Genomic DNA, 27,821 nt, shown 5'->3' on the forward strand with positions numbered 1-27,821 from the left:
CTTATCAAATTTTTGATTTGACTAACTTTAATTATGCTCATTTTTCCTTTGATCCAATTTTGAGTTTTCCTATTTTCCTAGGTAATCGTGCTAAGCACGTGGTGTTTGTGACTTTAAGATTAGTTTCTATTAGTTTAGGGTCTTAGTGATGTGTTTGAATCATTTATCAAGACTCTGTGGTGCATGTTATGTTATCCTTGTGTTCTTTAAGAGTTTGAGCTCTTTGTGAGTACTCAACTCTCAATTTTGGTAAGGGAAGCTAGTTGTACTTTTCAATTGTATCCTAGGTTAGAAAATATGGATGTTAAGGTGACATGCTCACAAGTTCCAAATTTCTCTTACAGTGATTGAGATGAAGTGTGACATAGATGTTTTACTTGTTTTATAGGTATTTTGAATTAAGCTGGTGTTTGGAATAAATTAAGTATGATTTGGTTTATTTGTTGTGAATGTTGTATTGAATTGAATCAATATAGAAAACTAAGATTTTTGTTTATTAAAATGTAGTTGGCTTTGATATCTAGTTAAATGATTTGAAAATATTCTTTGGTTTGAACTATTTGAACTAAGTGTAAGTTTACTTAAGTAATTGTAGACTTTGAATAAGATCAAGTGACTCAAGTTGGAGGTGATAATTTTCAAAACTATTAAAAAAGGATATAAAAAACCCAACTTGAGGTACTTGGACTAGTCTCAAAATTTTGCAGATTAAGCAGAATTATGCAGACTTGCCAGACGAGTCAAACGCTCGCCGGAAAAAATTTAGAAAACAAAAAATTAAGACCATTGGTCTTTGGGTGAGTCACTCTTGTTGGGTGAATTTGGTTCGAGTGGTTTAGTCGTTGGGTGAACAATGTTCTCGTTCAGTGAAAGTTAGGGAATTAAATACCCGAGAGTATTGGTTGTTGGACGAGCCATACTCGTTGGGCAAATTTAGTCCCAAGGGCTTGGTCATTGGGCAAGCTTGGCACTTTTTGGGGGTGAGTGCTTGTTCTACATATGTAATTATGTAATTTTTTTATATTTTCTAATTATTTTAAAATCTAAATTTCTATGTTGTTTGATGGTATATTGATGTATGATATGAAAAACAAAGTGTAAGAAAGGAAATATGATGGTATATCCATGTTGAAGTGTAATTAAAATAGTATTTTTAAGAAAGGGAATATCGTGTTAAGATTTTAGGATGTGTATTAAATTATAGATTTGTCTAAATGGAGATATCCAAACTATATTGGTATATTGGAATCATATAGATGAAAACTAGGTGATGAGAGTCGAGGGATGTTCATATTATTGATTTTGCGGTTTGAAAGATAGTTGGTATGGGAGGTCATATGGATTTATCCTGTCATATAAGATGACTTAGTTCTTATGTTCATGTAACTATGTAGAGATATAACACAATAAAGGTAGTAAGACAACTGCAGATATATGAGTCAAAATCAATGTATGTGTCTTCCGAAAGTATAGTCATGTGTTTATGTATGTATGTTAGTAGATTTCTAGCATGAGCGGTATTGAATATGAGTTATTTGTAGTCACTTGATTGTGTAGTACACTACAACGGATGAAGTATGAAAGTTTGAGATGTTTGTGACTTGTTTGAATTAAAATTAAAATTAATGTTAATATCTTTTAAAAATCTCTAGTTTACTTTGTTTCTTATTGTGGTTTTTTAAAATTTGTGATGATCATGCCTTACACAAGATCAGGGGATGTTGCGGGTAATAGAACTTCACATTGAGCAGTTGAAATTTTAGTTTTATTTTTTTTGTCTTGTTTTGGATATATGTACATATTGAAAATTCTTGTAAAAAAGGAATATTATTTTGTAAATCTATTTGATGATAAATGACATATATATATATATAATATTTACCAGTATAATATATTTTTTTAGGTAATGTAACTAAAGGTATTACAAGGATGGGTATGAATTGCATATTATAGTAGGCACTAATGCAAATAACGCTTTCTACAATGACATATTAGGTCAGTTAAATGAGAATCGGTGTAAACAAAAATACGATAGCTCTTTTGTAAATATTTGGTACAATTACACCGATTGGATGACCCAATCGATGTAATATGTCACTTTGCGCTTTAACAAAGTTTTCTTGCACTCTGACTCACATTGCCTCCATTGCTGCTGCCACCACCGTCGTTGCCACCATTGTTGCCTCCACCGCTTTCCTCACCATTGCTCTGTACTACTATTTCATCTTCTTCATCGTGAACGCATCCACACTTAACGAGTTTCGTTGCCACTGCTGTTGCCGTTGTGTATTCCGCCACTGTTGTTGCCATTGTCGCCGCCATAACTTCGGTCCCACTCCATGTTAGTTTTTTTTTTTTAAATATTTTAATTTGATTATTATTTGGTTTACAATATAGAAAATTAGTTTTATTATATTGTATTTCGAATATAATGTATTATGTTTTAAATTGGGTAATGTCATATGTTGAACATTTTGGTATTAGGTATGAGGATGATCGACCCTCTATAATCCATAATGTGTATTGTGTTTTATAATGTATTATGTTTGGAATATAATATATTATATTTTAATTTATTTGAATTGTTATTTTAATTTTTATATGTTGAATGGTTAGGTATTGAGTCTTAATCGGCGTAATATGTGACATATTACACCGATTTTGGTCTTAACCAGTGTAATATATCACATATTTTTGAATTATTTTACTCAAATTTTGGTACATATTACACCGATTTTTACAACCGGTGTAATATGTGATTAACATTTTACATTGTTACATCAAAGATAGAACCGATGTAATATATCTCCTCGAATTAGTATAATATGTCTCCTAGAGCTGGTGTAATATGCATTTTATGCGTAATGAGGATTAGACTTTTGCCATGTTAACTCCATGAAAAAAATCAAGTTAGATCCATATTCACATTCCAATGATATATTAAGGATTAATCCAAACAATTCTATACTCATCCAATTAAGTCCTATTTATTAGTTCGAACACGATGTTCAACAATAATGTCAAACATATATTTATAAATAGAAGAATGTTAGTAATTCATACTATATTATGTTTTTAGTAGTATAAAAAGTTGTCTAATTTAAAAAAGGTACCCAACACTTAGTTTTCAACTCAACTAATACCTCCTATGTCTTCAACACTAGCTTCTCTATGAGATCAAATGGGCCATGGATGTAGGGACCTTCCTTTGATTTTCCTATTTGCTAATTCAAGGAATAAGTGTGTTTAGTCCCTAAATATATTTCAATGTTATTTTACTCCTTAAAAATATTATGTTTAATCATGGAACAAGAAAAAAATTATCTTTCTCATTTATGGTAATAAGAAGTACATATATATATATATAGAGAGAGAGAGAAAAGGGACAAATATTGCCTTTATTTATCGGCAACAAAGCATGTTTGACAACTGCAGAAAATGCTAAAGCTGAAAGAGAATGACAATAAGTTGAACTGTCTAATCAGCATTGGAATCAGAAACTTGATTAAAGCCATGTTTTGGCTTAGCATCAGTGGACATTTTAGAAGCAGCTTGAGTAGCAAAAGCAAGTGGAGCATCAGATACTGAGAGAGTGATGCCAATGGCACGTTGCTTCTCATGTTGAATTACTTGGTAAAACACCTTGATAATTGGAGGAATGTGATACCAAGAAGGATAATTCCTACGATTTGTGAGAAATATTCACGAAGACCCATCAAGAAAAGCATCATATACTTGGTATACTTGTAATGAAGAAGTCGTCTGATTCCCCTCAGGTGCAAGAATGGTTGCGTTGCCTTTCTTATGCCACATAGGAAGATGAACAAAGAGAGAAGGAGAATTGATTCTCTTGATAAAATGAAGTTAAAATACAATTATATAGTGTATATATAAGAAATAGAGAAGTATAGGAAAAGAGAGAGAAAACAAGTGTATGTTATTGTTTATTATGTGTTACATTGCTTGAAGGAAACCAATATATAGTGGTTCTAGGATACAACATTAATAAAATCAATTAATGGTAAGTGTATTGGTCGGTCCCGAACGAACGAAGGTTGCACACTAAACAAATAAATAAACATGATAATACGTGACAAGTAAGTTGTTGCAACTACCATTGAATGAGTCAAAGACACTTTGTAGAGCACTCCCTTAATATCAGGGAACCACCAACACGACCCAGAGACCATTAAGCATGTCTCTAACAATCGGTTACTTGGCCCACACGAGCCAAGACCCAAGTCAACCTCCAAAAGAAATTTCTGAAAGGGGGAAAGGTACATTTTCATAATATCAAAGAAACTTAACTAAACACTAGCACTGACTTGAGCGTCGGAGTGCAATCGCAGGTAACCCGCCGACCGGACGAACGTGCGCGAGACGAAAGAAAGACTCGAAGAATCAGATAGCTGTAGACCCGACAACAATTGTGTATCAACGTGGATCAACATTATTCAGGCCCTGACATCCACACAGGTACAGTAAGTAACCTCCCTTTGATGACAATTAATTGTAGTAAGAAACTTTCATTTGATTACAATTAATTGTGGCAAGTAACCTCCCAATTATGTCAAAAAAACATAAAGGTGAATCATAATCCACAATAACTGATTGGGAGATCAACTGAATGACTACCTAATTAACTAAATCAGCTAACTAACTTGTTTTGGAAGTCTACACTGATATGTTTGAAAATTAACTTGGTCGATTATGGCTGATTATCAAGAAGATAAGCCCATTATTTATTGAGTCAAACCAGTCTATTGTGCCTTTCGAGAAATTTTTAAGAAATGGGAAGAATTGAAATCAGCTAAAGCTATGGAAGAAAGTTTACATAATTTATATTTTTCGGTTCAAGTTAACATGTTAAACAACAGGTTTCTTGATTGCTATGTGCAGAAAAAAAATTCAAAATATGTTTACTAACAACTCTCAGTATAAACACAAAAGAGAAAAATAAAGTGTCTCGCGATTGGCTTTACATATACTGTTGAATACTGTCGACTTTCTTGACTGATTCCACAAGGGACAAATGTTTGTTTGGAAGCATAACATAAAAAAAGCAGTGTCGGCAATGCTGATTCATTCTATACAGCACAAGGGTTTAATTCAATGTGCCAAAGATAGATTTGTAGAACTTCAAAACTCGTCTTTGGTTCCACTTGACTACAAATTCCATAAATTTCTAATCTCTTTACAAAAAATATTGTCACACTAATAATATAACTAAAAAATTCAAAATTGGAGTCTTGGTGTAACGTATTTCCTTAGAAATAAAGAGCCCATTTTCATATTATGAACCCGGCTCCACAACCACAAGAGGTTACCAGCAAGCTCTATTCAAGTTTTTCAATAATACAAGAATGGTAGATCACAAAATGGAGTTGTAAATGTAAATTGAAAAGGACAATTGCAAAGAAACAAAAATAATCCTACATAATGAGGGGTATAATGGATGAGGGCAAAGGCTCCAAGCTTATCCTATGCTTACTTCCCACTCTACAATATAAAATAAAATCCATTAACAAAAGTATACTTATATCCCATATATCTCAGTTTCCCATGATGCAAAAGAGGAACCTGCCACAACTTGCTTAACTTGCTTTATTTAATATCCTAATATTTTGGAACATGTGATTTTACATCTCTAGAAACGGCACATGGATTTGATAGGAAAAAATGAACATAAGGAAAAAAAACCCTTAAATTGTCAAAACTAAAAAATAGACAAAACATTGAAAAGCTAAACTAACTATTAAGAAGTGGACTTTATGTCTAACTAAACCTCATAAAATCAAATTATAAAGTGAGGTTTGCACCCACTTATATACTATGAAATGTCATAATCTCTAGTCGATGTGAGATCTCCAACACACTCCCCTCACGTCAAGAGTGACAACTCGTGCGTGAGACAACATATTATGGGTGGTTCTATAACGGTACGATAGCGGGTGACACGATAAGTCCAACAAAACAATCGCTAGGATAGACTTGAAATGACTCTGATACCATATTATAAAATAGAGAGATGAACAAAAGAGAAAAAAGAAGACAAAAGATATGATCAAAAGGAATATTTCTTCTATTTTATTTTCCTTACTTAGATCAAAGCAAAGAGTCTGAATATATGCAAGTAGTACACTCATTCTAAGTCTAGTTAAAAAGACATAATGTGAAATAAAAGTCAATAAAAGCTAGAATAAGAAAAAACAAATTAAAAACTAGACATAAGTACAAAAAAGAAACAACTAAGAATTAGAAAAGACAAAATTAATATTAGTTTCCTTCTAGAAGCCTTGTATCCATATCCTTTGTTACTAGCCATCTAGGAATTTCAGCCCCCACAGAAAAATCTATTCACATTTTCGTATCAAACAATATCTTAGCTTGTTCATGTGCATACACTTAAAGAGGGCACACAAATTCTCCACTTGTTTCTACATCTTCAAGATCTTCTTCATCAGCATCCAAGTCATCCAGGTCCATGGTGCCCCCAGTTAGAAGGCCACCAACAATGGGAATGTTAAGAGATTTTCTTGCCTCTTGTACTATAGACAGGACTTCCTCAACACTTTGTGATGGATTATTTACATCATTTATTTCCCAGCTTGCACTTTCCATCAGTTCTATGGGTAAGTTCCTTAAAAACCATGGGTGGTTTTTAATTTCTGGTATTGTTATTCTCTGTAAAATGCCTTAAATGGATCAATACAATGGGAAAGGAGTCTACATGCATTTCAATAGAAGATTGGCAAAAAGATGCCCAAGATAGAGGAAAGAATAAGCATTGCTAGAATTGTGCCCAAAACACAAACTACAAATACTTCAAGAAGCCAAAGCATGGACAGGTATGACAAAGTAGAACTTTTAAGTTAGTTGAGAATAAATATGAAGAGCAGTATATAAGCATTTTGCTCCAGAATTTAAGCAATTACATCTTTTATCTAAAATGAATTTTATAGATGCAGAAAACAATAAGATTCTAGATATTAAATCGGTTACCTTTTCAGGACTTGCCACAAATATTTGTGATAGAAGATGTCTACATTCCATGGAAACTCGTACATAATCGGGGACTGAGTACTGGACACTAAGTATCTTCTGTATAAGCCACAAAGGGTCCAATTGAAACACCATATCATGAGAAAGTGAAACTAAACAACTAACTCCTATCTTTACACTAAAATGGTTTAAGGATTCAATAAGCTTGCAGCTATCAGTTATCACTCACACCAATGGTTTTTTTGAAGTTTCTTGGATCTGCAGGGTCTTCAAAAGGATAAGCCCCAACTAACATCACATATAAGGTGACTCCACAAGACCATACATCTGCAATCTATAGCTTCCAATGAAAACATTTTAGTAGAAAATAAAGCAGCAAACATAATACAAAAAGGACCACATGTATCTAAGTTGTAAAAAGCCAAGACCAAGGATAAGCAATGAGGAAGAATAAGACCTTACCTTTCCATCATATTCCTTCCTTGTAAGAACCTCAGGTGCAATATAAGCTGGAGTTCCTACCGTTGACTTAGGTTGAGAATGCAATAATGATGACTAAAAACAAGATAAGAATAAATTAGTATCTCATGAAGAAGGTGGCATCATCTATAGCTGTAATACTTGTTAACATTATAACTACCTTTGAGTAACCAAAGTCACAAATTTTAACTCGTGGTGCAGTGCTTCCATCTAAGAGAGTGTTTTCAAGCTTCAGATCTCTATGACAAATTTGCTGCATAGACATTACTGTAAAGATTCATTCTTTGTGATGGAACATGGTTCATGACACTTGTTTGGTTTAGTTTCATACCATTGAATGACAGTAACTGACTCCAGATATCAATTGCTGAAAGAAAAATCTTCCCTGGTAAAAAGTAACGAGACTTGAGGACCGAAGTTTCTGAATGAAATAATGCATATACTAGCATAACAGAACCAAATTAATAAAAAGTATAGACGAAGTTCAACTTTTGGACCTATCAAATGGCTCCACAACCAGATAAAATCTGGACAATATTATACTGAAATACATAAACTAATCAAATAATACCTCACGTTCTATATTACCTCATCCTCACTGAATCTACCAGCATTGCATATCCTCTCAAATAGTTCTCCTCCAGAAGCATACTCCATTACTATTGCTAGATGAGTTGGTGTCAGCAGGACCTACAAGTAGACTCATCAAATCTCACACAAATGATCTATTTCCTTCTTTTGAAACTGATTGGAAGCTTATTCCAATTGTAAGTATGTTCAGATTGCAAAATAACTAGTACATGGTTCACCTTAAAATTTAAATTTATTCAAAAGGGAAGCACAAAACACTAACATTACACTACCATCCAGAAAACATAGGAAAAGGAGAAAATAGAAAATTAGAGAAAAATGAAATGTAGGAAGGAATTTCATGGATGGATTTTTCTAATCACACTGTATAAACTGAAAACATCATACGGGAAAAAAGAAAAGTGAAAACAAATGTGGATAAATGCATCCGAATAAGTTTTGGTGCGGGGACATTTGTATTATGCTAAATTCAATTCCGATTCCCAACCCACTTCAGTACATGGTAGAATAACAAAATAGGAATCCAAAATATAAAAGTATATCAATATTCAAAGTCATGATGAGTGTTTCCAAAGCTAACTTCTCAAGTTCCCATCTTTCATGACATTGGTAACTACTTTCCACCACCACCACACACAATCTTTACATCTCACATTCTCATCTTTTCTTTAAGGCAATATCCAGATGCGCATATATTACCAATAAAAAATTGAAAAAAAAATTTAACAATAAAAAATAGACAGTGAATTATACCAAGAAGGCTTAAAATATTGCATCTAAATATTAGATGAGAATATAAACACAGATCAACATAATAGAAAGGCTGTTCAAAAAGTATGACTCTTGAAGACCAAAAACGAATTTTATATTTTGCAGAATTTTATCTTTGAGCTGAATAGAAAACCCAAAATAGAAGACACCCTTCACTCATTATTAGAAGTGTGAGTATTCCTTTACTAACCTCTTTGAATCTAATAATATTGGGATGCTTCAATGATCTATGGTTCATGATTTCCCTCTGGACATGCTCATCAATCTGCAGTACATATTTCCAATGTCTCACAGTGAACCAAAAAAACACATACCCAGATGAATAATTTGCTAAAAGAGAGGGAAAAAAAACAAAGTTATGCAACTGAAATTTAAAGGGTGTAGAAGATGAAGCAGACCTTCTGGCCTCTCTCAATAAACTTGACAGCAAAAAGCTCATTGGTGCAGTTGTCCCTAACCAGTTTGGCCACAGCAAAATTTCCAGAGCCAATATCTTTGAGAATCTCATAGCGCTCCATGTTTTAGAATTGCCAATTTCACTGCAATTCAACCACCCACCCGTGTGCTGTGTTTTTTAACATAAAAGGAATGAAGAATTAAAAGCTGAACTCAAAATGAATGTCTTATTCATATGAGACAGAAAAGTAGGTTCTCGGGTTTGTAAAAATGCCCTCCAAGTCTTAATAAGGACGCAAGCCAAGCCAGCCTTTGACTTCAGTATGAATGTTGCTGTCCACAATCAGAGGTGACAAATAGGAAAACAGCAAAGAGAAAAATTCTAAAAGAAAACAAATGCACACACATATACATAAATCAAACTCATAACATTTGACACGTGTTGAATTTAATAATAGGACACAACATAACTTATTTTTTAAGTAGTTTTTGTATATTCTTTTGTTTCAATTAAAATTATAACTTCCTTTTCATAACTACTACCGAACTCAAATGCTGGCTGGCTCTTGCTAAGAATTTGCTTACTGGGTTTCCTTGTTAAGAAAATAAATTAGAATATTTAAACAATATATTAATATTTTAGAATTATATAAAAAGTAATGTATTTTGTACTTTTGTTAAATATTTTCAACTAGTCATCTCTTAAAATCCTAAAAAAAACTTGTGGTAGAACTGGTGGGTGTAAAAAATTCCTTCTAACATTTATACTTCTATTTATATTAGGCAACTATTAATGAGGAAAAAAATATTATTCCTACTCTTTAACCATACTTCTATTATTGTTAGGTAAACTATTTATGATAAAAAAGACTCTTCTTAACTTGTCTACTCCTATTTTTTGGTAATATTTAATGATATCAATATAAGTGGCTAAAAATAATTTTATTTTTGACATATTAGTTATATAGATACGCTACCTATGTTTCTTGTATTTATATTCAATCTTTTAAAATTAATTTTTTAAATTAGAATATAAAAAACTAGTTGTTGTTATGTAAGTGGCTACATAGACGTTGACACATGTCATCAAACTACCGCAACTATACGGTCGAGGAGACATCGATACATATGATCAAATATTTGAAGACTGAATACGATCACTTAAAGATAAATCTCGTTTAAAGACAATTAATTAAGCATAACACACATATATAGAATTCTCCCATAATTACAAGATTAACTCAGTAAGTTATGTCAAATAGTGTCCACCTACATAAATATTTCGTCATCTCTATAAATACACGTCCAAGACCAAGATAAATATGCATTTAATAGCAATTAATACTCCGACTATTATATACAAAATCCTAATTTAAATGTAGTAGGTACTCCACTTCCAACCGAGATAAGGATCACAGTGAAAAATTGGAACTATCAACTATTGAAAGGGAAGAAGAAAGAAGACGACCATTTCCCAACATCTTGTGGTAATTTAGGACGAAGAAGATAGTGATGGATATCTAAATTTGTCTTCCTGATTACTTGTGTGTCTGTGCTAATTATTCGGTCTGTAATCTATTTTTTATTTTCAATTTGTCAAGACTTAACCATGAAGTAATTTTTGAGCCAATCAAATTTATTTATCCCATCAAGCATTTTAATTTAATTCAATTTCTGACCAATTCTATAATTGGATTATGGTATTATATATCTAGAGCTGAATAGAAATCAAACTATTAGTATTAAATCTGATGTGCAAACCTTTACGTAATTGAATAAGATATTCTCTCTTGGATAATGATACAAATAAGACGTTCTAAGCTAAAATTAATAAAGTGGAATATACAGGATAAATGTATGCATGAATCTGAAACAAAATTTATCTATACGATATTTTGAGTGAATATGTTGGATATTTTGGGATACCGGAATTTTATTACGTTAGAATTAAAATTGAATTAAGAATTCAAGTATGAATACAAGTCCTACGAAGTCCTACCATTAGATATAATTGTGAATATTAAATAATATATAATGATTTTTTTTATAAATTTATCATCTTAAGATTTTAATTGAAAATCAATCTTTTATATAGATTTATCTAATGTCTTATTATTGTGAATCTCTCCTTAAAAGATATAATAGTTGTATCATAACTAATGATAGTCCCTATATAAAAAGTCTTTTGTAAACGTGTCCCGTTATGAAGTCTTTTGTAAACGTGTCCCGTTATGATGAAGGATACTAGTGAGGTATTCAACATTAAAAATTAGATTAAGGGGAAGTGTATTAATACGAAAGGAACTCGTACATAAGGGGGAGAATTCTTAAGAATTCAAGTGTAAGTTTAAGTCCAAATATTGAATAGAAATAAGAATATTAAGCAATTTATAAAGAAAATTGTTATAAAAGAATGAATCGCTAGTTTAAACCAAGAGGAGGTGAATTGATTTTCAAATCTTTTTCATAAAAAGTTCCTTTTCTGGAAGTTTTTTTAAAGCAGAGCAAAGAAAGATTACACAAGAGACATTATATTAGTTCATATCAATATGATCTTACATCCAGTCTCAACTATTCAATCGTGGAATAATTAGTTCCCCTAACTTCAAAATGTTATTATGGTACAATCAACTATTGAACACTTTTAAGAGGATATTAAAACAAATCTTGATGATATCAATAGGGTATCAACCCTATCAACTTTTTCAACACAAGAGGATATATCTCTTATCAACTCTTAATCACCGAAAATCAAACACTAGAACAGTTACAACAACAAAGAATACAAGGAAAAATGTTACCAAATGTTCACACTAAAAGCACACAAGGTTCGACAACACACAACCATTTTTAGCAAATCTTGATAGCACTAATGAGAGTGAGAAAATGCTTAGAAAAACTCAATTTAGATTGCTTTTCATTGTGTATGGAATTGAAGTTGCTACCTTGAAGATTGAAGACGTATATACATTTAGTGTGTGTGTCTTTGTTTGGTTTGTAAGTTTATGTCTAGATAGTTTGATCTTTATTTACTTGTAAGAATTAAAGTTGTTTCAAAAGTTTTTTTTTTAACTTATCTTGGTGACATGATGATTTTAATTTATTAAAAGGTGTGTTAATCCAAAAAGTTTAGGAAGTTTTTGAAGAAAAGAAGGACATGAGTCTTTCACAAAAAGGGTATGGATATAGAAAAACTAAGTCAAGTTGATGACTCTTTTTTACGATAAGTGTACCGAGTCAGAAGTAATAATTTGTCCCCAAGGACAAATATTGAACCCACAAGGAATAATTATTTAAAATCCTAATCATAGCATTCACTAAGTATAAGAATATGTACAATAATTAGATCTGATTTGATATTGACAATAGTTTGCATGAAAATTAAATAAAAGCAAAGTAAATAGTAAAAGATTTCAATTAAGAAAATTGTGAATGAGGTTAATCCTTCTCACTCGTCTATGGTTTTCAACATATAACATTACATCTTGGCTGACATTGATGCACATATAAAAATAATTTATATTGATTCCTCGCATACAAAATTATTAAGAGAGTCTCCTAAATATCGATTACTCACATATTTATAAAAACTCCTTATCATTACGAACATATGTTATAAAGCAATTAACATTTCAAATTTATTCCTAGCATTCAAATATGTTAAGCATTATCATTTAAGTCAGATGCTTAGAAGTATTTTCCAGTCAAATCTAATTATCAAAATCATGAATAGTTTCAAGCTTTGAGTTTTACGAGAAAAAAACCCAACTTCACTTAAGTGAACTCGCTTAAGCGAGCCTTGGGCGAGTTCCTCTGGACTGATCTTGCTTGGGCGAGTTTGGACGAGTTTTCAATATTCTAACTTTGTCTTTTCATCTTGTCTTTAACCTATCCATTCTCCTTTAGCCCTTTTATCCCCATTTCCCATAGAATCCTAAAATTAACACAAATTTAGGAATAAATCGTTCACATTGATGACTTTTTACGATAAGTGCACCGCTTTGTCAGAAGTAATAATGTGTCCTTAAGGACAAATATCGATCCCACAAGGAAAAATTGAATAATTAAGTAAAATATTCGCTAAATAATTAACAGAATAATAAAAGTTTGTTGGGATTTGTTGGAATGACAATGATTAACAAGAAAACAAAGCAAAGAGTTGTTGCTTAAATTGGAAAAATAGGGATTGGGTTTCATCTGTCTCACTCTTTTGTATTTAGATTAGCCTGATAATATTATGTCCTATGATTAATATTGATGCATGTATAAAAGTCATTTATATCAATTCTTCGCGTATAAAATTCTTAAGAAACTTCCTAAATATCGATTCCTAGCATATTTATAAAAACAACTCTGTATTAAGATCAGACATTGATAGCAATTAACATTTCAAGTCTATTCTAGCACTCAAATATGTCAAGTATTATTGATTAGGTCAGAACCCTAAAAATACTTCGGTCAGATTTAAGATTCTAGATCAAGAATTAGAAGCAAAACAATAATACCAATAATCAATCAAGAACAAAATATTATGTCCAGAGATCACCTCAATACATAAGAGTTTGAACAGATTACTCTCAATCCTAAAGGGTAGAATTAGCCACACATCTTCTAGCACTTATATTCTCTCAATTGGATTACAATTCACTCAATGGTGTTTTTCTCTCAACCGTGCACCCTAGGGTCGAGCCTCAAGCCCCCTATTTAACCTAATTTCCTAGGGTTATGTGACTTCTTGCGTCACGCTAATGGGATTGTTGATTAAAACATAAAATGGTCCAATGATTCTAGCCCTTTCTCGCTCAAGAGAGATATAACTCGCTTGAGTGAGAAAGGCGCCAATTGTTAACGCTGCCACTGGAGCATTCTCTCGCTTGAGCGAGTTACTCTGCTGTTGAGTTGGGCTTTTTGTACTTTTGTGCGTTCCTGGGCCTTCCAGCTTTCTCCTTGCAACTTATATTATTCCTTTTTAGCCCAGTCATCTCCATTCTTCCCTAGAAACCTGAAATTAAAACCAAATTTGGGAATAAAATGCTCTTATTCAAATAAAGATCATAAAATATGTAAAAAGGTCTAAATTCATAAATTAGGGATTATTTTATATGTAATTTAACAATTAATACTCATAAGTGCCTATATTTTAATATGAAATATTACTAAAATTAGACACTTATCACACATTCATCTTATAATCCAAAAATATGTAAAAAGGTTCAAATTCCTAAATTAGGGGTTGAATGATTACTATTTTATCAATTAAATTCCATAAGTTCCTGTCTTTTTGTATGAAATATTACTTAATTATGGCACTTATCACAAGTTCCTCTAATTTAACATGTTTTTGGTTGTGGAGAATAAGGACATATTTGATGCCCAAATAGTCAAAACAAGGACAAAAACTTTGACAAGGAATCTGACAAAAGCCAGCAAGACTAGAAGAGCCTATATTGCTTGGCAAGACAATGATGAGACATCTTCTAGTGTTTCTTCAAAATATGATGAAAAGGTGAATTTGTGCTTCATGACTAACTACAAATCTTCCTCAAGCAGTGTAAGTTTTGATTTTTCTGATAATGGAAATAATTGCAATTAACTCTTATATTTTTAAAGAAACACATGAAGAAGCTAATAGATTGACCATTTCCAATAATAGACTCAAGGGATTAAATAATTTGATGGATAATAAGGTCACAACATTATAAAAGGAATTGAGGAATGTTAAAATGGATTTGGAAAACTTGGAAATCATATATAAGAATTCTTCTTGTAGATATTCTAAATCTTGTTAGTCGATTCAAAAGGATTGTCTAAAGTATATGTCACTATAAAACAAAATTCACTATCTTTTTAAAACTTAGCTAAACTTTACTATGGGGAGAGCTAATTTTGAAGCTTTGTTGGGTTCATAAAATTTTGTTTTTGATGAAGCTAGAATTGACTTCAAACTTGTTTTTCAAATAAAGTAAAGCAATATAGAAATTTATTTTCCTATAGAAAACTAAGTGTATCACCTTTTGTCACTTGTTTCTATTGTATGAGAAAATGTCATACTATTGAAATTGCAAAACCAAAAAATATGATGTTCCTAATGGCAAAGTGATAAGTGTCATATTTCAGTAATATTTCAATTAAATGACAAACATTTATAGATATTTATTGATAAAATAACTATAATTTAACCCTTAATTTAAGAATTTAAAACTTTTTACATATTTTGTGATTATAATATGAATAAGAACTATTTATTCTCAAATTTGTGTTAATTTCAGAATTTTATGGTAAAATGGAATGGCTAAAGAAGAATAAACAAGATGAAAAGGGAAAGTTGGAACATTCAAAAATCGCCCAAACTCACCCAAGCAGCTCACTCCAGAGGACCTTGTCCAAGACTCACCCAAACGAGTTTACTCCGGAGAAGTTGGGTTTTTTCTCGTCAAACTCGCCCAAGCAATCTATAACTCACTTAGGCGAGAAGTCACTTAGTCTAAGCCTAACTAGGTTAAATATGAGGCCTAACCCTAGACATCATTGGGAGAATAGAAGGACATAGAAAACCTTAGAGGAGACAATTATCAAGGAGAAACATTCTGAAACTTCTTTTCTTGTTTTCCATGCTTGTAATGGTCAACATGAGTGACTAATTCTACTCTTTGAGATTGGGAGTAAATTTTTCAAACTTTTATGTGTTGAGATGATATTTAAACATAATATTTTGTTCTTAATTGTGATTGGTATTATCATTTTATTCTTAACGCTTGTTTTATCATGATTTTGATCCTTAGATTTGACTGAAAAGTACTTTTAAACATCTGACCTAAATGATAATGCTTAACTTATTTGAATGTTAGGGATAGATTTGAAATATTAATTTCTATCAACATTTGTTCGTAACGAGGATTTTTTATAAATATGCGAGGAATCAATATTTAAAAGACTATCTTAATAATTTTATATGCGAGGAATCAATATAAATGAATTTTATATGCGCATCAATATCAATCAAAGATAGAATATTATATTCTTTTCAAAATATAAAAGAGTGAGAAGGATGAACCCTCAATCCCAATTTTTTCAATTGAATCAAACAACTATTTACTTTACTTTATTTACATTCTTACGATCTCATACATAACAAACTTTTATATATTGTTTTCTATTTAGTGAATACTATACTTGAGAATTCAATTGTTCCTTGTGGGTTCGATATGCGTACTTAGGGACAAATTTATTACTTCTGACACGATACACTTATCGTAAAATAGTCATCACAAAGTAAAGTGGATTTCAAACTGTGCCAAAAGGGAAATTAACACTGCTAGACCCAAGTTAATAAGGGTACCATATCTTGTTGTATAATCTATCTTGCAGGTGCACTTGAAAGCTAGTAAGCAGTTGTGCTACTTAGACAATGGTTGCTCAAGGCACATGACTAGTGATGCTGAAAAATTCATGAATCTAGTACTAAAAACCGAAGGTTATGTCACCTATGGTGACAATAATAAAGGGAGAATCCTTGGCCATGGTGATATAGGAGATGGTTATTCTATTATACAAAATGTACTTTATTGCAATAACATCATAATTTAATTTGTGACAACATACATAACATTGTGCATTAGATGAATCATGTTTTAGTAATCAAAGTCAAATACTAAATAATAGTTTGAAAATAATATTAAGGACTATTTAACTAGCACTAATTATAACTTTTTTAATTTGTTGTAGGAGAACATTTATGGTACTTGAACTTAATTACTTTCAAGTGTCGAGATTCAAACTCAAGTTGCCATAACACTATGTAATAAGATGTGAGGTTAAATTTTAGGAAGTGTATTTAAACTTAACTTATCCTCACAAAATCGACTTGATAAGGTGGAATTTGTTTCCACTTATATAATATAATATCTTTAATTGATGTTGAAATTTTTAACACTATTTTAAGTTATACTATTTTAATATATAAGAATAATTTTACTACAAAGAATGTTTTGTGGATACAACTTCCAATTATTTTAAGAGTTATGATATGTTAACAATTCAATATTGGATTGCTCCATATTATAAATATGAAAAATATAAGTGTACCTGTGAGGGGCCCATACAATACTTATGCTTGTTGGTGAGTGGCTGATGTGTTCATATCCTTTCTTCAATCTCCTTCCTTTATTGATGACGTTCAGTCGGCTGGGATACCTGCGATTGCACTCTGACGGTCAAGTCAGTATTATGTTTCAAGTGTGCTATAGTGGGATATGAAAACATATCTTCCTCCTTTGTCTTGCCCCCCTTTATACGAGTGTGTCCTTCCTCTCTATCGTTGAGGATATTTTCCTTGACTCATTTAATGCTAATGATTTTTAGCAATAACACTTCATAACTACTAATGACAACCATTACATGTTCAATGCTACTGGTAATTGCTTGTAATAATAGTTATTTATTGTGTTCTTTATGTTGTTATTTTACCTTGATCGGTCGGTCTTTGACTCGTCTAGAACCGGCCAGTATAATAAGAAAAAATAAATGTGGATCCATATGATGAGATAAAGAAATTTTAAAAGATTATAAATTGGTGTTTAATAAAGATTTTGTTTTTAATTACCGTTACTATGAAATGGTGAATTAGGAAGCCAAAATGGTGAATTCATTTCAATTGGTCTAAATGAAATTCACGTATCCTATATATTTTTTAAGAAAACAGTTTTAATTATATTTTGTATTTATCTAGAATATGGTTTTAGTTTCTTGTTTTTTTAAATCCATATTTTTAGTTTTTTATATTAAAATAAAGATATTTAGTTTCGTATATTTTCAAAAGTCAGTAATTTTAGTCCAAATGTTCGCATTAAGATGTTATTAAAAGGCATGAGGTTATACTTAAATTATTTGTTTATTTTAAGGTAACTAAATATGTTTATTTTTAAGAAAACAGTTTTAATTATATTTTGTATTTATCTAGAATATGGTTTTAGTTTCTTGTTTTTTTAAATCCATATTTTTAGTTTTTTATATTAAAATAAAGATATTTAGTTTCGTATATTTTCAAAAGTCAGTAATTTTAGTCCAAATGTTCGCATTAAGATGTTATTAAAAGGCATGAGGTTATACTTAAATTATTTGTTTATTTTAAGGTAACTAAATATGTTTATTTTTAAGAAAACAGTTTTAATTATATTTTGTATTTATCTAGAATATGGTTTTAGTTTCTTGTTTTTTTAAATCCATATTTTTAGTTTTTTATATTAAAATAAAGATATTTAGTTTCGTATATTTTCAAAAGTCAGTAATTTTAGTCCAAATGTTCGCATTAAGATGTTATTAAAAGGCATGAGGTTATACTTAAATTATTTGTTTATTTTAAGGTAACTATACAAGAAAATCATAAAATAGAAACCAATTTTTAGAGATCAAAATAATTATTTGCAATAGTAACTAAATTAGAGACCATTTTAGAAACTAAGAAAAATTGTTTCTAAATTAGTTTCTATTATTGTTAAATAGTTTTTAAATTGGTAATTAGCTACCAAGGTTTTAACTACCAATTATTTAGTTTCTAAATTTGGTAGCAAAAACCTTGGTTGTTTATTAGATACCAATTTAGAAACCATTTAACAATAATAGAAACTAATTTAGAAACCAAAAATTTATTTAGTCCATAAAATGGTCTCTAATTTAGTCACTATAGCAACTAATTATTTTTTGTTTATAAATATGATTTCTATTTCATGATTTTCTTGTAGTGTAATTAGAATTATTTTAACAATGATTATCCTATTACTTGCACAATTAAAGTGTGTTTTGTGGGAACCATATAAATATATAAGGATAAATGTATTAATATCTATATAACACACTGATACGGACATTAATACGACATGAACATGAAGATATGTATAATCTTTAAAATGTAGGACATGGGAACACGGATATATATTATATAATTATGAATTATATAAATTGACAATAAAGACTTATGTGCACAAGTATGTTTCACAGTTTTTTTTTTATAGCAGAAAAATGTTTCTCATTATTGGTTTAAAATAATTTGTTCCTTATTTGATAATCATAATAAAAATTTAAGAAGTTTGAGTTTTTAGAAAATTAATATATTTTTTCTTTTTAAAAATGTATTAGAACTATGTTAGAATTATCACAAATCCTTCAAATATTTTTTGAATCAGACACTTCACGAATACGTGTCCTACTAATATCTTACGAGTGTCATTTTCGATATGTGTGTCCAACATGGACATATCATTTAAAAGGCGTGTCCGAACCTAATGCACAATTAAAGAGTGTTAGGTGGAAACCCATATAAATTTCTAAGAAATCAATGCGTTAATGTAGATAATTAGATTGAAATAATTTATTTTGAAAATTGTGGATAGCATTTAAACGAAATAAAATAAAAGGATAAAATTATATTTTAGTCACTTTATTTTTATGATTTTATTTATTAATTTTTTAATCTGAAATTAGTTAAATTTGGTTTGAATTTTCAACCTAATCTTAATATCATAAAATTTCGAAGGCATTTGGCATTTAACAAAATACAAAGCTGGTTATAAAAGCATACAAGGATAAACCCTCATTAGTTGTTAAAGCACAATTATATATGATTTTTATTTACATACGGGGTGTGTTCACAACAATTTTTTGTCAACAAACAAATTTAAATTTGGGTGAAATGTGATTTTTTTTTTTTTTTTTGCATGAGACTCTTATATCATAATTTAAAAGCAACAGAAAATTAAGGGTAATTTATCATATTTAAAAGGTTAATTAATAAGTTATTATAAACGATAAAAAAAATACTAATTAACTAAAGAATTGGGTATGAGAGGACAAATAAACTCCAATTAACTAAAGAATTAAACTCCAAATTGTCTCATCAAATCACCCCTCATGTGCTTTATTTTAATTAGTGGCTCCCTTAAAAATTATTTGGACACATAAAGTCTTTTTTCTTTGAAAAGGTATTTGTCTTGTTGAAAAAATAACTTTTATATGAACCTTTGGAGTACTCATGAAAAAACTTTAAAGAAGTAATCATTATTTTAATATAACTCTTTTATATGATCAAATTTTGTTTAGACGAAGGATTGTAATAGAACTACTTATTCTGCTAAAGTTGGTAAGGGTTCTTGTTAGGGAGATGAGACCTAGAGAATTATTGAAAGCTTTGTCTTTTTTTTTTCCTTCAAGCAGGTTGCTAAAACTTTTACTGTGATCCTTCTGGCCTTCGTGCTACTCCTTCGGCTCTCAGTCTCGTGTGAATACTAAATGGGGGAGGTACATGCAAAAGGCACTCCGACGCTCAAGTCGATAAAGATGGTATTCGGCATTCGGGTGTGTACACTAATAGTGACGTACCTTTCTTCTTGGAATATGCGTTATTTATATTATTTTAATGGGTTTACCTTATTAGGCCTGATTAGTGGAATGTATCACTCTTACGGTTGTATTACCTAATTCTTAATGGTAGTTTAGCTTCACTGACCTTGGTTTGAGCGTTAATGGATTAAGTGTGTCGGTCGACCTGGCCGTCTGCGGAGGTCTCGATCAGCTCGATTAGGGAGACCGAGTCATGATAGTGATCGGTGGGTCCATACCAGTACAGTAAGCTATTTTTTTATTTTTTTTGTACAAAGAATTTGACGTGTTGCAGAATATATTAACTTTCTCTATGTTTTTTTCTCATAACTCACTTTTTTAGATGGTCCTTGCTCAACTTATCTTTTATTGACTTTTCATAAACATTCTCATTTTTTATTAAATAAGAGAAGATAACGTAGATATCTTAAAGAACAAAATTAATTAAAATAAAGGATATGAAAAACCATAATGAATTAAAATAAAATATGTAGATGACATACATGAAAAGATTGTCAACGATACAGCTCATGTGATGAATGTTTTAAAAAATATTTATGTTGTCTCTTTAAAATCAAGATATCAACCAATATTGATCCAAAAAAAATAGTTCATTATGCAAAACTTAGATTTGCACGCCTTCTAAGAAAATGTTTTCGGAGATCATTAATAGGTGAATTTTTTTTAAGAATCATATGCTGAGAATTTTAAACTCTCCTATTTAGTGTAAATGTTTTAAAAATCATTTCTAAAATTCTAACCCAGAACTCATTTGTTTAATCCAAATTTCCACTAAATTTTTTCCGTAAGAGAGGATGTGAATCTAAATTTTCTATAAACAAAGAAAAAGGGATTCATTCTCGTAAACAGCTTAAACATGTCAAACACATAATAGCATTAAAAAATATATATATATATATATATATATATATATATATATATATATATATATATGATCCTCAATATGAAAACGTCTGTAGACTAAAGTAAAGAATTTGATTAAAAATTATAATTTAATTAAATTTTAAGTCTCTTAGAAATTTAGATATTTTTAACTAAATTTCTATTAAAAAAAATATTTTTTAATTGAATATTTATTATTTAATTTTTCGTTAATTGAGTTTTTTTTTTATCCAGTTTTTTTTATTTGTCTCCACAAGTTAAGAAATATAAGGTTTTGTAGTTAATATAAGATGATAATAATATGGTTGATATAAAATACAAGTGACTTTTATTATTTTCAATAATTGTAATATCATTTTATATTAACCATAAAATCTAACATTTATGGAGATAGGTAAGTAAGATGATGAAGCAAATAACATTCAAGTCACTTGGTTAATAGAAAAATTAAATTTTGAAAATTTAATTAAAATATAAATTTTTTGAATGTTCAATAAATCTAAATTTTTTAATAAAAAGTTAATTAAAAATGCCTAAATTTATAATAAGCTTAAAATTTAATTAAGAAAGCAAGTATTATCCAAAATATATATTCTATTAGAAATAGATATTTTTAAAACATTCATAGGAAACATAGGAATTTAACATCCTCAACCAATCTAAGAAAACCCTTAAATATTTGCCACATTCTAACTTTGGATGGATGATCTCGGTTGTTTTTTACAATATTGTTTTGTCATTGGTGTAAAAGAAAAAATTATGTGCCCTGGAGTGTATTCCTTGTTATCTTAAAAGGCTAGAATCTCATTGAATGATAAAATCAATTTAGAGGATCTATATCTTTAAAAACGTTTACTCTTACAAGATTTTTGGCATTTATCACTAATTTAAAATCAACTCATCCAATGTGATGATGACTGGCACAGAGTTTCTTAATAACTGATGATTGATTTCTTAGGAATTTAGAACCCTCTTAAATGTATATTTATTATGAAAAATGTTTTATTAACACCTTTTGTCACTAACACAGACTTGACACCACTTGTGTGTGGCATTAATTGAGGCTACAGACGTGATATTTGGTGAGGATGTGACACTGACTCTATATTATAATATATGATCCGTAGCACATGCAAAACTGGTTACCCGTGTGTCTGTAAGTGATTACTTATGTGACACACGCAAAATTGGTTACCCGTGTGTGTAAGTAGTTACTTATGTGACGTTTAAGACCACCCACTCTTCATGAAAAAAAAATCATTTTTTAATAAGAACCATATATTACATCGATCAGATGACTTAACCGGTGTAATAACCCTACCAAAACTACCCAGCCACAGGTTCCTCCACATATACTGACACACGTAAAACTGGTTACTCGTGTGTCTGTAAGTGGTTACCTATGTGACGTTTATGGTCAACCACTCTTAATGAAAAAAAACATTTTTTTTAATAAAAACCATATATTACATCGATCAGATGACTTAACCGGTGTAAAAATCATATATTACATTTGTTAGATAGCTTAACCAATGTAGGTTTCTCCACATATACTGACACACACAAAACTGGTTACCCGTGTGTCTGTAAGTGGTTACCTATGTGATGTTTATGGTCACCCACTCTTCATGAAAAAAAAAATTATTTTTTTAATAACAACCATATATTACATCGGTTAGATGGCTTAATCAATGTAAAAATCATATATAACATCGGTTTGATGGCTTAACCGATGTAGGTTTCTCCACATATACTGGCACACACAAAACTGGTTACCCGTGTGTCTGTAAGTGGTTATATATGTGACGTTTATAACACACCCACTCTTTATGAAAAAAAATTCAATTTTTTTTAATATGGGTCATATATTACATCGGTTAGAAGACTTAACCGATGTAATATGAGTCATTCTGAGTAAAAAAAATATATTACACCGTTTGTTTCTAAGAACCGATTTAATATATTTTTTTTTACACTATTTTAAAGTTCGTGTTGCTCATTTGCGTGCAATCTCACTCTATCACGTCATTGTCACGTCTGTACCGTCAAATGTGTGTTTGTGTCGGGCTGTCAATATGGATTCATTTATTACAACTTGGAGAAATAGTAATCCTCTTTTTCAGTTCTACAGAATTGAAAAACAGTAAAAGGATAGTCATGTCTGAAACAGGTAAAACCAAATGCGCACCAACTCTATTTAAACAATTTTTTGCATTTATATTTCCTAATTTACATAAAACCTTTCCAAGATCCCAATATTACATGTGATTAAACTCTGAAACTCACTCAATTCACTTCACACATATTGGCTCACTCAATTTTTTTTACAAAATCAGTTTGAACTACTATAAATTAATGGATTAGGTGAATTAATTAACTTAATTAATTAATTTTACCCATTTATTGTAATTAAAAAAAACTTGAGTTGAATAAAGAAATTCAAAGTTCATACATAAATAAGATATACTTAATCTCACCTCAAACTTATCTAATTTATAGGTTAAAAAGTTAGGTTTATTTTAGCCTAAAAAAGTTGAACCCAAAACATGTAGAATCCTTGGTGAATGAGATTGGTACATAGATTTGAAGTTATTTTGAGACCTCTGCATGTGATATATCTTAATTTTCTGCTGTGCTCTCTTCAGTTTCCAAGTGTTTAAAGAGTCAATTAAATTGATATGTACACACAATGAATCTAGAGTTGCAGCAAGGCTAGTCTTGACATCAACTTAATTGGAAGTAGATAGAACATGGAAGCTGCATTCACCAAATGTCTAAATGTGCACTTTCCCTCTCTGATACGGTTCCAAAGCCAATTAATGTATTTTGACATACACAAGCTTATTACAATTCTAAATTGGTGGTGGCCTTCAAAACTCTCCCATTTCAAACAATTGCTGCTAATTAATATATCTATATTTACTCATAACATGAGTAAGTGGAAGGCCTTCCAAGTATTGAGTATGGTGGAGAAAGCACATCTAGTATTACACATGGCGTCAACGCTGTGAAAGAATGAATATTGCCACCACTTCTTGGAAACATTATCAACATTCCACAAAGGGTTCTGATAGCATTCCTTGCTCTACTCAAAATCTTAAGGTAACAAAAAAGTTTGTGAACTTTTTTTCTATGTTGTTCAATCAACTCTTTGATATTTAATTAATGTGAAACTCAAATGCGTACTTAGATTAACTATTTTTTGACTTCAATAATATAATTCATCTATAAAAAATGAGTTGATGATTTTGATGTTTTTAAATTTGAAAAATGATTTCTGATGACATACTGCATTACAAGTTATTTCAAATACAATATTGAAGTGACTGTATGAACACAGGTGTGTCACGCCATTGTTAGGTAATGACAGAGACTGGTCTTAATCATTTATAAAAGCTAAAATTGGAAAATAAAGGATTGAAAAAAAAAAGTCTATATTTATAGTAAAATGTAGAAACAAGTTCAGATGAAAAGCAATAAGCTTTGACATAGGCAGAGCCATGAAAGAGCTTACTCAACACTGTCATTCCTGGATGATCATGAAGTGGAAATACTTTTAATGCTGGAAGACAAAACACACCCATCTGCATGTTCTTAAAATTCGTTACATTAGATCGCCATAAGGGTAGTTAAATCTCACTCAAATTTGTTGGTTAACAAAAGAAGTAATTCATATAGATGTTTCAATTTTCTAAACTCACAGAGAAATTGTCACATTCATGAATGTGAACGTGTGTAATCTCAGAGAAGCCTTGTCCACAAAGCAATCCCTGGCTGCTATGTTCGGTTTCATCTGACATAGGAGAACCAAACAACCCGAACTGGTCGATTCCCACTGCTATTGCTTCAATCTTATCTGCAATTAGTTGAACTCAAACTTTTGAATCAGTCTTTTATATGCACATAATATGAAGGATATATAGAGATCTTAAAACACAGCTAGCAAATTTTTTACATAATGGATTTGTTGAAAAGTTGGAAGCCCCTTTAGAGAAAACAAGGTATGAGTAGCATGGTTAACCTTAGTTGGTTATGCTGCGACCAAATTTGAAAGCATCATTGAGATATATCATGTATCATTAAAGAAGGACAGAGAAAAAGGGAGAAAAAAGAGTTGTGAAAAAAGTAAACTAAACCTTGGGCCCTATCTTACCTGTATTGTATTTCAGTGGGTGAGCATCTTTTGTTTCAATTTTTTCCCTTTCAAGAAAGGGTTATTTATTATACAATTAGGTCAAGCCCAGTCAATTTCTAAAGATGAGTTCTGCCCGGTGTTTAAAACATAAAATGGGCCATGTAATGTGGAGAGGTGAAAAATCAATATTGTAGACATGGGTATGAGTAACAAGGATACAAAGTTCTGTTTTCATTTTTTTCAAATTATTAAAATATTTTTAGTTTATTAGATAACTTAAAGAATTTAAGTTAGTTATATTATGATCTTTAATTTCATTATTTACATTAGTATATATATTTAATATTTTACTTTTTTATATAATTATTTAATATTTATTTAATTGTTATTTGATAATTTGAGTTAAAATTTATACAATTGTAATTTTTTAATATTAGAGAAAAATATGTCTTTATCTTTTTAATATTGAATCCTTTATAATATTTTTTTTTTAATTTTTAGTTTTATAAAAAGTTATTTAATTAATATTTTTGTAACCGTAAGAGAATAGATATCTTTTATGAAATGAGGATTGGATAAAAGTTTTATACCTATTAAATATTAAATATAAAGGTAAGGATAAAGAAACTTTTTTCTTTAAAAAGGGAATCTTTCATTCCCCTACTTGATATCTATATATAACTTGCATTGAAATTTTAACTTAGATTAAAAATTATAAAATCTCTGCATCGTGTCGTGAGTTAAAGAAACAAGCAATTGTTGGTGATGGTACAATTAACGAGTGTCTCTAAGTTTTATGTTGGATTCCTTTCATTGTGTATTAAGTGCACCTTGTAAAGTAATAGAAGATAATGTTGACGGGAAATTATATAGAGGTGCTGAAAATAGTACCTGCAAAATAATATAAAAATAATGTTGATTGGTAACTGTATGTGCCGAAAATAGCAGCATGTGAACCGTTAACGTTGAAATTTGGTGCCCTCATGTTATGACAAACTAATAATGTTGTACTTCTCAATTCCAGGTCCCACATTTGTTGTATTTCAATATAATTAACAGTTGTAGACTGCAATGTGCAATCACGGAAAAAAAATTCCCAAATGGTTTATTGCAACAAAAAAAAGTTATACTATGTAAAATATTGCAAAGATAACATGATTCATATAGTATACAAGAATTCAATTTTAGATAGCTGAATTTTAGTAATAGTGATTAAGGAATTGTTGCCAAAAAAAAAGTCAGAAATTTGGTTTATGTAGAACTAAATTCTTACCTGAATTTTTAAATAATTTGTGTATAAATAATTAGTATTTTTAATTAAAATTTGATTTATATATTTATAATAAAGTTTGAGAATTTAATATAAACTAATATTAAATGTTGCTTTTAATTTTTTGTTTAATAGAAATTATTATTATTAATGATTTAATAAAAATTCAATAAAGAAGGAAATGTAGGAAATTTTAATTTTTGTATTTAAATAAGTAAGTAAATTAATAAATTAATATAAAAACTATTAACTTATTTATATAACAGGGAATAGTATGTACTTGTAATTATGTTTCATTTATTAATTTAATTTAATTTAATAATTGTTTTCAAAAATTCGTAAAAATTTAATGATATAAATAAAAAAAATTATTTCATGTTTGAAAATTTAATATAAATTAATAATAACTGTTGTAATAATTTAATTATTATTAAAACCTATTGTTAATACATAGTAATGGTTTACAGTGGGTATTGTTTGTAATAAATAATATTAAGCATTATTTCAAAAAAAAAAAAAATTATCGTGTTTAAATTTTTTATTATAAATTTAAATTAACAGTATAACTTTATTATTGGAAATTATTATTATTATTAATAGTAGTAAACTTTGTCATTTATGTTTAATAAAATGAAATAATTGAAAATATGATATAAATTATAAAATATAAATCTAAGTAATTTTTATTAATAATTCAAAGTTTGAAACAAAAATAAAAATGTATGAAAGAAGAAATAAATAGACAATAAGATAAAATGAGTGAGATATTATATAAATTATTAATTTTTCTTATTGGGTGGTGATACTTTAACAGCTCCCACGGTAAAACATAAGTTCACTTCACATCCAAATAAATTATTATTTTAATTATATTTATTTTATTTTTAATTTAAAATATTA

The 27,821-nt window shown here is 29.7% G+C and overlaps 2 protein-coding genes across 2 annotated transcripts; both read right to left on the reverse strand.

Moving 5' to 3' along the window:
* Positions 1-6,061: 6,061 nt before the first annotated feature.
* Positions 6,062-9,594, reverse strand: LOC137826241 (serine/threonine-protein kinase SAPK2). Its single transcript, XM_068632135.2, has 9 exons — positions 9,243-9,594; positions 9,035-9,109; positions 8,071-8,172; positions 7,814-7,867; positions 7,643-7,735; positions 7,465-7,557; positions 7,232-7,336; positions 7,003-7,101; positions 6,062-6,684 (listed from the first exon to the last, which is right to left on the reverse strand). Exons 1-9 carry the CDS (start codon positions 9,360-9,362, stop codon positions 6,406-6,408), a joined length of 1,020 nt encoding a protein of 339 aa, XP_068488236.1. The 5' UTR covers positions 9,363-9,594; the 3' UTR covers positions 6,062-6,405.
* Positions 9,595-24,434: 14,840 nt separating this feature from the next.
* Positions 24,435-26,636, reverse strand: LOC137825295 (plant cysteine oxidase 1). The gene is made up of 4 exons (XM_090294144.1): positions 26,579-26,636; positions 25,218-25,372; positions 24,975-25,100; positions 24,435-24,612 (listed from the first exon to the last, which is right to left on the reverse strand). Exons 1-4 carry the CDS (start codon positions 26,634-26,636, stop codon positions 24,436-24,438), a joined length of 516 nt encoding a protein of 171 aa, XP_090150270.1. The 3' UTR covers position 24,435.
* Between the last annotated feature and the right edge of the window lie 1,185 nt (positions 26,637-27,821).

The sequence above is a fragment of the Phaseolus vulgaris genome, chromosome 8 (assembly GCF_051622355.1).
Source record: "Phaseolus vulgaris cultivar YP4 chromosome 8, ASM5162235v1, whole genome shotgun sequence".
In the NCBI taxonomy this organism is placed as follows: Eukaryota; Viridiplantae; Streptophyta; class Magnoliopsida; order Fabales; family Fabaceae; genus Phaseolus; species Phaseolus vulgaris.

Bases quoted from the DNA above. Each gene is read 5' to 3' on its own strand.
- LOC137826241 (XM_068632135.2), bottom strand. From the start codon at position 9,362: ATGGAGCGCTATGAGATTCTCAAAGATATTGGCTCTGGAAATTTTGCT. The intron at 9,110-9,242 runs GTCTGCTTCATC...TATGTACTGCAG, and splicing joins TTATTGAGAGAGGCCAGAAG to ATTGATGAGCATGTCCAGAG. The intron at 8,173-9,034 runs GTTAGTAAAGGA...GTCTACTTGTAG, and splicing joins ATATTATTAGATTCAAAGAG to GTCCTGCTGACACCAACTCA.
- LOC137825295 (XM_090294144.1), bottom strand. From the start codon at position 26,636: ATGAGGGCACCAAATTTCAACGTTAACGGTTCACATGCTGCTATTTTC. The intron at 25,373-26,578 runs GTTACCAATCAA...AACTAATTGCAG, and splicing joins TGCTATTTTCGGCACATACA to ATAAGATTGAAGCAATAGCA. The intron at 24,613-24,974 runs GTTTCTACATTT...TGTTACCTTAAG, and splicing joins ATTGCTTTTCATCTGAACTT to ATTTTGAGTAGAGCAAGGAA.